General features: G+C 41.8%; 1 protein-coding gene across 2 annotated transcripts; it reads left to right on the plus strand.

The window, feature by feature from the left end:
• Positions 1 to 5385: 5385 nt before the first annotated feature.
• Positions 5386 to 10649, plus strand: LOC131887109 (deoxynucleoside triphosphate triphosphohydrolase SAMHD1-like; the record flags this gene model as incomplete). 2 transcript variants are annotated; one of them, XM_059235632.1, is given in 4 exon segments in its annotated part: positions 5386 to 5641; positions 6291 to 6727; positions 10071 to 10330; positions 10398 to 10649. In XM_059235632.1, coding segments are annotated over 3 exon segments (778 nt in total), but the record flags the coding sequence as incomplete, so codon positions are not given.
• Between the last annotated feature and the right edge of the window lie 342 nt (positions 10650 to 10991).

Consider the following 10991-nt stretch of genomic DNA (forward strand, 5'->3'; position numbering starts at 1 on the left):
TCTCCTTCCTTGGCTACACCATCACGCCCTATGGAATCAAGCCTCTCAACATGCGGGTCAAAGATATTAGATCTTTTGCAGCTCCAACTACCATCCATGAGCTCCAGCGGTTCCTTGGGATGCTTAATTATTACCATCATTTTGTCCATCATTTAGCACCCATCCTCCTTCCACTTCATGGATTTTTGACTGGAGCGAGCGGCAAAAGCAAGAGCGGCAAGAACACCCCCTTGGAATGGCTCTCGGACCACGACACTGCCTTCAAGGCTGCCAAAGATGCCTTGGCTTAGAATACCCTCCTCATACATCTTGACCCAACTCTGCGCACCAGCATCACTACAGATGCGTCAGACGTGGCTGTGGGAGGATTCCTCCAACAACAACATGGCAAACAGTGGTTGCCATTTGCTTTCTCTTCAAAGAAGCTTAATCTGGTGGAAATCAAATATAGCCCTTTCAACCAGGAACTCTTGGCTGTATAGTTGGGCATCGAGCATTTCTGTTACTTTGTTGAAAGCCATCCGTTTACAGTGTTTACGGATCACCGCCCACTCACTTTCGCCCTCTGATCCCGCAGAGAGCAAACTGCCCAACAAATACGCCACTTGGCTTACATTGCCGAATTCACAGGGGATGTCCAATTCATGAAAGGATTGGCCAACGTAGTTGCGGACACCTTGTCAAGACCAACACTGTCGACCATGGACGTGGGTCTTTCTTTTACCAACCTGGCCGTAGCCCAGGCCGAGGCCGAAGAGCTCCCTGCCGTGCTAACATCCTTGACCAATCTTGAGTGGTCCAACATCGAGCTTCTGAATGGACTCTACATCCTGTGCGATATTTTAACCGGCCGGCAGAGGCCCCGGAGCGGCTACAAAAAGCCGTATTTGACAGTGCCCACAACCTTTCCCACGCGGGCGTTCTTGCTACTCAACATTTAGTAGCGGAACGTTAGGTATGGCACTGAATGAGACACGACGTGACGGAATGGGCCCGGCAATGTATTCCCTGCCAGCAATCCAAGGTTACAGCGCACAACTCAACCGCGCTGTCCAAGATCCCTACACCAAATCGCCGCTTCGCCCATGTGCACGTGGATATCGTGGGGCTTCTTCCTGTGTCTCAAGGCTTTTGTTAGTTATTTACCATGGTGGATCGTTTCACGCTGTGGCCTGAGGCTATTCTGCTGGTCGAGATGACCTCAGGGCTCTTGTGCTCAGGCCGTCCTTCAGCATTGGATCGCCTGGTTTGGAGTGCCCAGAATGATAACCTCAGACCGCGGCACACAATTTACGTCTTCCCTTTGGGCAGGCGTGACCAAACTCTTTGGAATTCACCACATTACAACTACTGCCTACCATCCGCAAAGCAATGGTATGGTAGAGAGACTACATCGCCAACTGAACAGCGCGTTATGTGCACGTCTCACAAACCTCAACTGGATGGTATTGCTCCCGGCCGTGCTCCTGGGCATCCGGGCCACTTATTGCCAAGATTTGGGCGGTTTGTCAGCAGATTTGACGTTTGGAGGGTCATTACGACTTCCAGGCGAGTTCTTCCACTCTACTCCGGATGTCCCAAAGGATGCTCCCGCTTTCTTAGTTCAGTTACAAACAGCTATGCGTACCCCTCAACCTCCACCAGCTTCCGCCCATCGATCGTCAGCCGCCGTCATTCACCCTAGCCTTCAGAGGTGCTCCCATGTTTTTGTATGGAGGGACATGGTCAAGCCTCCTTTACACCCCACTTATGATGGAACTTTCCTTGTCCATTCTCGTTTGGACAAATATTTTGTGATTCATTTGAGCACCGGATTAGACAGCGTCTCTATCGACCGCTTGAAACCTGCCTACCTACCGCCTGAGGAAGTGGTTCATGCTAACCCAGAAACCTTCCACGACAATCACGACTACCTGTAATACTCAGTACCTGATACATCATTCGCTTTTCTCTCTTTTTATGTCGGTCGCAATGTCATCCTTCCATTTTCATGTTAATGCCATTGCTGGAGGGGAGCTGTAGCAACCCTAGCAAAATGGTCCGGCTCACCCCTAATGGGGTGAGGAAGAAAAGGGGAATGAAATAAATTGGTGAACAATCACGAGACACGCCACAATTTCTAGGACCGTGCGTGGATATAGCATTCCTTATTCAATGCTTCGAGGACATTATTTTGGGCCAAAAGAGCAAAGAGTCGATGCTTCTCTTCTGGCAAAATTGACTACAAGATGACTGAACAATGCTCCTAAAGAAGTACCTTACGTTAATTGCTTTTTAAAAGATGATACCTGATTTTTAAACTAAAGTGCCTGACAACATATGTCACAAAAGATGAGCAGATATTCCGTGGCTAAACCATGATAGAAAACATTCATATAAGTGTAGGGGATGTCAAGTGAAGGAAATTCAAGGAAAAGTGAGGTCCAGTACCCTGATTTTGGGCATTTGGGGGAGGGATAACTATCACATAAACATCACAATCAACTCGAACTATCCGCTCATTGAATTTTCAATAATCAAGTGATTTTGAGTGAGCCCTGTTACAAAACCCAACGAAGTGAACATGTTTTGCGTAATGCGGTGAACGTATCAAATTGGCTCAATGCCACAATCATATATGCTTAGACAAGAAGTTAGAATGAAATAAATGTCAAAAATCAATGCCTGCACAATGCGGTTTGGCTGGGCATGATGTCTTTGATTTTACTCCATCGAAAAATGTCAGTTGTTCATAACCGCGTTCATTTGACTAGCCCTAATACATCATGTAATGAGGCTAGCTGCCATAGCATATTGGCAAAGCATCCGCTTTGTCAATTGTGGATCCTGGTTCGATTCCTGGCTAGTCAAGCTCAAGATTCTTTGTATTATTTAAATTGCATCATGCTGCTGCTTTAACTACCTGCGGTCATTCCCGGTGGTGAGTTAATGTTTAATTGTGCTTGTGATATGGAGCAGGAATATCCCTCAATAGGGAATACCCACAGATCCAATATACTGCTCTATTTGCTGGACAAAAAAGCACCTCTCAACTTGCCTTGAGTTCAATGTTGAATGGAATTACTTGTTGAAGATTCGCGAAAATATTCATGTCCACTTACAAAAAGCACTCAGTTCCTACTTTCAATATAATAACAAAGCTTATCTTGTTTGATGGTCCAAGAAAATTCGTTCAAATACATGAAGCAATATCCAAGCACGTGAACAGAGAAATTAAAGAAGCAATAGGGCTTGTCAAGTGAACGCGTTCATGAACAACTGACGTTATTCCATGCAAAGAAATCAAAGACAACATGCCCAACCAAATCGTACTTTGCATGCATTGAATTTTGACAGTTATTTCATTTTGCTTGCTTGTCTCAGAAACAGCATTGTGGTATTGTAAGAAACGAAGGAGTAAGAAACGCATGCGTCGGCCAAGGTCAATTATCTCGAAGAATCTGGCCGAGGCTGCCCGAGAAAGATGGCTCTGGTAACTCTGTGGGGACACCTATCATTCGAAGCCAGGCCGAGCGAGCCAGCTGTCATCAGACTCTGAATCTAACCTTTTTTTACAGACAACCGATTCTGTGTAAGAGGTTGCGCGAGTGAATGGAGTTACTATAATTCGACTATAATTCCATTGAATCCGCCCAGTCACCCTTGAACCCCCATGGAGCAACTCATTGTCAAACAAGACAGATCAGTCAATGAGGTGGGGCAAGGGTCAAAAAGCAATAAAGAGGTGAATGGAAAGTTTATGAGATTTTCTTTTCAGTTTACTGAAAACTAAAAATGTTTCTTTTGCTGACTTCCTTATTGCTACTGGGAATGGGAGCTTCAACACTTCAAGACAAAACATATCTATGTGCTAAACTATACATGATATCTTATCTGCCAACGAATTAGAGTTAGTAGATCTGGCTAGCCCTTGAATGTGGAATTTTGGTCAAAAACTTGACCTAGTCTGGGTTGCAAGATGCTACAGGATCAACAAGACCTACATACTCCCTACTAATATTTGGGGGCAGCAAATTGAACAATGATGGTGCCCAAGAGAGAAAAGAAACAGTTTGACTTCTTTTTTCTAGCTAGCCTGGATTCTCAAAGGCTTGAAGGTGCTCTCAAAATGCAGATTGTTTGGTTTTTAAAAAAATTTTTATAACTATGATTATATTTGTGTCTAACCTTATCAGTGAAATTGGAAGAAAGGTGTGTTTTTAATTGTACAATGGGGAGGGGATACTAAATGGTCATAGTTGATAGCTGCGGCACCGTATTGGTAGAGTATCTGCTTTCCAATTAGCAAGTCCTGGTTCATATGCAGGCTTGGTGAGTCCAAGCTTCTTTAAAGCATCTAAATTACAGCATAAGTTGCTGCCTGAAGAGCTTAAACTGGCGAAAACAAGATCATTCCTGAGGGTGAGGTAATAATTATTGTCCCAAGTTGTTTGTGATGAAGGAGCTCTAAACGCCCATATACCATTAGAAAATTCATATCCTTTCATACTCAATAGATGCATATTCTATACTTCGAGCAGTGCTCTCAAAGTTGAGATACTTAGGGAAATTTGCTCCATTAGTAATATTTTGTTCCTGGAAATAATAAAAATCTGGTTGGAAAAAACGGAAATAGATTTAAAATTTTGTAGCAAAGCCGGTGAAAAACCAGACCAAAAATAAATTTTTCAATGATTGCTGAAGTTAAACCGTCTTTTTTTTACAGGAGGTTTCTGCATTTTTGAACAATTGTTCCTTGGTCAAAGAGAGGTTTCGTAAATTGTACATCAATCTCAATCCATCTTGCTTCCCTCAAATGGATCAAAAAAGAGTCCATCAGCCCCAAAACAGATCATTTTTCCCCACCAAGAAAGCCAAGCAAGATCACACGTCACTTAATACTCTCTAAATGTTCTTTCATCCAAAGTTTCCTTTGGTTCAATATTTTCTTCATTACTTTGGATACTTCTGATACTTCTGATGTATGTTGTTAACGCTTTTTGACAAGATTTTATCTTGTGTTATTCAGCCTTTGAGTATTTTTCACCTTTTTTAGTAATACAGTTGACTGAAGTATTTACTTCTACCACAATTGATCTTGATCAATTCCGTTCAATCATATGTTTCCATGAACTGACATCGCCTCGGGGGACTTGTTGTATTTGGTCCCAACTAGTCCCCCTGTGTTTAGAATGCAGGACCCTAATCCCAACGAGACAAGGATACTTGAAAAAGTCTAGTTCGGAACGATGACAGAAATCACTCGCGCAACCTCTTACACAGAATCGGTTGTCTGTAAAACATAGGTTAGAGACTCTGAACAAACAAGCAAGCAAACAGATGCATACAACCAACTGGGCAAGTATGCATCGTAGGATTTTTTTCAACTTTGATGCTTTCATTTGATGTGTCGTATCATTATTGTTTTTGTCAGTTTCTCGGTTTGCTCGTCAGTATTGCATATCTTTTGAGGGAGTTGTCGGATTTGACCTTTTATTAACAACGTTTTTGGCAGGCCTGAAGGGTTTTTTCGTGGAGCGATAGAGCATTTTGTTTTAAAAAGGCAGCTTTTGGTACACATCGCCGTGTCAGTGTCCGGTGTGAGCAAACGGTTTCTCAGTCTCATAATGAAGAATTAAAAGGGAATTTCGTCCAAAACAAGGTAGGATTTGATTCTCCTTCCCAAATGAAAACATCGGCGAGAAATGTCAGCATTCGAATTTACACGCTCAATCGAAGATTTGGATAAACCATTTTAACCAAAAATCTGCCAAATCTAGGGAATAAGATTGGTAACCTTGTCAATCATTACCCACGGTTATAAAAAAAGCTTCATCCAGTTTGTTTGCTTCAAATTGGTGTATCAGCGGATAGTCTTTCAGAGTAGGCATCAATCTGAAAGACCACCGTGTCAGCGTATAAAGCATGTTTCGTGATGCGAAATTATGTTCCTTTTGGCGTATTGGGCAGTCAGCAATGCATGTAGTTTTGAGTGTCGATGCCATTGCTCATATGTGCGATCAGGTAACAATCCAATGGAATTTGGGTTTAATGCAGCACATAAGCTGTGTTTACGCCTCTTACGGGCCATTCGCCCTTGTGGCCTTTGAAATTGGTCTTGTGCCCACAGATGATAATTTTGTTCCGATTTTAGGTCGTATTTTATGCTAAACATCATTGATGGCGTACGTTGTGCACACATTTTTAGGCGCATTTTAAGACCGGAAACAAGTTTTCAAAGCAATATTTGACCTTTTTTAGTAACAAAGATCGGATATTAAAACAGCTCTCATGCTTTCGTTGTATTACAGCCGTCATCTAATCCGGTCACCTGCTTTCTCTTGGCTCTCCATGTCCTTGAGAATACGGAAACAATGAGTGGGTAAACTGCTTGTTCAGGGTCCGTCAAGCAAAGTGTACGCTTTTCTACAACTCAGCGCCAGGTTGGTTGGAAGGCTTTCTAACCCTCCTTTCGTTTCTTGATGTCTTGGGAAGACCAGGGAGAGCCAAGAAACGGCGGGCGAGCTATGGGGAGTCCTCCAGGGAAAAAGGCTCGCCCGGCCGATTTTGATTTGATCTTAAAATGCTCCAAGTCCACGGACTTTTTTAACTGTCAGTCCAGTCTGTCCTCTTCGCCTTCCTCTGAAACAACTAGCAACCCTGGGATGCATCCCGAGGACATGGACGGCCAAGTGAGTGGAGCGGGTCGTCGTCCCATCTTCACCAACGAGAAGGTCATCAATGACTGGTAAGTGCATGACAAAGGGAAATAGGTTTGAAAAGTGTATGACCCCGGTAGCAGACATGTGTACAAATTGAGATACGTCGGAAGACGACTGGCCTTCTCACTGATATATGGAAATTGTAGACTTAACAAAAGAGTTACCAATCGAAGCGAATTGCAGAAAAAGGGTGGAAGAACCGGTTTGTCAGTGAATCCATTCATCTTCATTTTTGTTTTCAAATGAGTTTGGGATTTTGAAGTAATGGCTTCATAACACCATTAGCTTGTTTGGATGCAAATGCAATCATTGATGAACACGCGCCTTTGGTCACAGCTAATGATGATGATGCTGATTATTTGATGACATTTTTTTATGAAGATTTAGCCCCAGGTCTTTACCTTTAAGCCATTGGGCTTGTTTTCAAAGATGACCTTTTCTAGCAACCTGGGTGCGGTGCATATCAACCTTTGGCTTTGGTCCTTCCCGACCATCCAGATCTGGAGACCTCACAATCCGTCAGGGGAGTATTTTGTTCGGTTGCCTCAAAATACTTTTGTGCAAATGAAACAATCCCTTGTCTTGCATTCAGCCGAGTATGAGCTATGGGGTAGATCAGATACTTGTAAGGTTCATTGCTTTTCATTGGTAATTAGATTAGCTTTTAGTTTTGTGGCATGGATCGATTCGTTCCATGTTTGGGGAAAATAAAAAGTCGGGAGTTGTTGATACCACTTCAGGCGGACTAAAGGCATGTGGAAATAGGCCAATCCGCCTCTTTTTTTCTTTTTGAGAGTATTGGTTAATGATGCTTGGTACTTTGTTTTGTTTACACAAATGCATGAATTTCAAGCGATATACTTTGACAAGGTATGAAAGTTTTAAAAGTTTCAGTCTCTTGAAAGTCTGACTGGTATGAGCTCGTGCTTTAGCACCTTGAATCTACCTCACAGCCCTCTTTTGCAGAATGACTAGGTTATTTGTTGGAGAGTGTCCCCCGAGGAACTCCAGACAGTAGTACAAGTTTTCATCCACATTTAATTCCAAAAGATGACCACCTTTTCATCCTATTCCCTTCCAATTGTCGGATTGGTTGTCCACTTAAATAAATGAAAGTAAGCGCAAAAATCACGTACTACTTTTCGAGGAATAAACAAATTTAATCTAGTTTTCTTCAAGTTTAAGCACATTCTATTAACTTTTAAATAAGTCGACAATCTCTCCATTTGACTAGTTTTGGATTTCATTTTAACTAGATCATTGCGGAAGAGCTGTAAAGTCGCGTCATCAGCAAGCATGGTGTCTTTAAATTGTGTGACTCTAGGTAGATCATTTATGTAGATGAGGAAGACTGATGGGCCTAAGATACTTCCTTGAGGTACACCGCACGAGACTGTGAATATACTGTGTCAAACTCGGACTTGCATTCACCGATAAAGACACTATGTTGCCTGTTTGCCAGATAATTTGGACCCAAAGAACAATGATTTTTAACGCGAGGAATGCGTTGGATTCAGACCCGATCAAGTGTCCAAAGTTTAACCAGCCTAGTAAATCAAAGCAAAAAAAAAAATGCTGAAGTATGGACGTGATGAGGTCCAGAATTTGCATTTTCCTATTCGGATGAGGGCTTTGCGCCATTCCTCAAATGTAAATAGCCCAGGTTGTTACGCCTGACTACATATTTTATATACTAGCTTACAGGAACGACTGCTTCAGAATGATTGATTTTGAAGCACAAAATCATCTTGATCTGGGGCAAGTAGAAGTAGAATTGATTCAAATTGCAAATATTTATTTTCAACCTTACCGTCCCGCCCATGTTCCAGTGGTTGGTCCATGACCAATGGACAATGGTAGGGAGCAGTCTTATGGTAGCAATATATGTGAAACTTAAAATTCTATCATCTAGTGGATATACCATTGCTTTTAAATTGTTTGATGACTAACACAATTGTTTTCCAAACAGCTTCTCAGCTGGTTTGCCAATTTTACAATTGACAAGCCAGACGGAACATTTCGCAACGTTCTATCAAGATATTGATAAGAAAAGGTAATTGCAAAAAAGTAATTTAATGTGGGATAAAATGTTCAAAGAGAAGTGCCAAGTTCCAAGTTTTGCGGTTTGTAGCGTGTTGCATCATGACGGAACTGTGCCGCATTTGGTCGCATCATAATATACCTGTTTTGACCCTTACAGTAAGGGCTTGAGGAAATCCTGTTTAGAATGATAATGCGTCAAGGCATGTAGAGATTTTAAGCACTCCTGGAGATTCACTTTTCACTTTTCACTTTTCATCAGACGGCAGTTTGAGGGAACTCGAAAGAGCTGCCATTTTATTCCATGATAAACAGCCCTGCAAACTCAAACTTGAATCTTCTTGAAATCGGAATCTTTGACAAATTGAATGAATGATTTTTGCAACTTCAGGTTGGAAATTGCATTTAAGTATGTTTTGCCCCAATACTTAATCTAACTTGAAACAACTATAATGGAGATGAGAGCATGAAGAAATTGTTGCCAACGGTATTGCTCATCTTCTTTGAGCTTACCAATTGTATTTTTTTTGCAGTCATTGAACAATGCTTCCTATTGCCTGAAGATCATTGATTGTTTTCCTGTAACAATAAAATCGGACTTAGCAATTCTTCCTAAGGCAAGATAAGACAATTAAGAGCAAATGTTTGGTCATGACTTTTTTACTTGGAGCGGTGGGCATTAGTATGCTTTCTCATTTCATACACCATAGGATACGTTTCCGCAAATCAATTAGTAACGTATTTGCTTCAGGAATTTTGCTCGCACAACAGCCGAAGCGAAAATCGAACAGTTTTGACTAAGAATCTTTTCTTTCAATCCGTGCGTGAGTGTGTGGGAAATGTGATCATGATTTTGGCCACATGATCGTGGATAATGCTAGCTTTAAGGAATTTATTTAAAGTAAATATAACCGTTCTCGGAATGACGACCGTTTTGGAATATTAGCACTTGCATGTTTTCTGTGATCTTCTAATGTCGCTGATTTGGCATTTATCTTCAGGCCAATCGCAGCGTGTCAATCTCCAAGGGGAGAACTTGCAATTGATTGAATGCACTTCCAGTTCTTCACAATTGCCCTTACACGAAAAAGCAAAGTAGGAATCGAATGTATGAATAATAGTGTATTGACATACGCATTTGAAGATTATCGTTCAGAGTTTTTCGCTAAGCCTTAGGGCTCTTTAAAAGAGGGTATTACCTTTGAACTATCGCAATGAGGCCCCTACCTTTAAACCGGGGTGTCATGTCATGTATCAAAAACCTGTGGGATACTTTGAAATCGCACTCAATTTGTCATTGCTCAATCATTGCTTGTTTCGTCATTGTAGCATCCACGGGTCAATCCAGCTTCCTCCCGCGATTCTGGCAATTGTGGACACACCTCAATTCCAGCGTTTACGGTACATCAAACAAACCGGGACGTGTCACCTGGTTTTTCCAAATGCCACCCACAATCGCTTTCAACATTCTATTGGGGTTGGTCATCTCGCCAGAAAGTTCGCCGAAGAACTCCGAAGACGTCATCAGGATTGGATGGACGAAAAGGATATTCTTTGCGTGATGATGGCGGGTGTATGCCACGACCTGGGTAATAATTGAACTAATTTGGGATGAAATTTGAAGTCATGATTTCTAAACTGAGAGCGCTCTTTCAGGACACGGTCCATTTTCTCATCTCTGGGAGCAATTCGTCAAGGAAGCGGGCCAAAAAGAGTTTCATCACGAAGACTTATCCATAGCCATGTTTAATCATTTGATCGAAGAAAACAACCTTCGGCCCAAGTTGAAAGAATTGGGCGATTTGAATGAAGACGATCTCCTCTTTGTGAAAGAACAGATTGCTGGTCCAATCTGCAAAGAAACTGGTCTTCCTGATCACCGTGCTTCCCATGAAAGTTGGCCTTATCGTGGAAAATCAAGGGATTGACAAATTAGTTTCTATCCAATAATAACAAAACAAATTTTGGCCATTTTTTTGAATCATACATGTACTATAGGCTAACTCTATTAGTCGTTAGCTATACAAAGTGATATTTGAACTGGTTAGGTTTGTTCCTCCTATAATAGACATCTTTAAACGCAACGCGATGTAATCGTCATACAATGGAAATGATGGTAGATTGAGTGGTTTTTTTTTTTTAGTCGAAATCAACTTATTTCATTTTCGTGGTCAGCAATATAATGGATTTAGAGTACCTGTCTCTTTATTCGCCACGATTTCGTAAAGAAAGGATTTAGATTCGTCTCGG

Source organism: Tigriopus californicus, chromosome 9, assembly GCF_007210705.1.
Source record: "Tigriopus californicus strain San Diego chromosome 9, Tcal_SD_v2.1, whole genome shotgun sequence".
NCBI classification, from domain to species: domain Eukaryota; kingdom Metazoa; phylum Arthropoda; class Copepoda; order Harpacticoida; family Harpacticidae; genus Tigriopus; species Tigriopus californicus.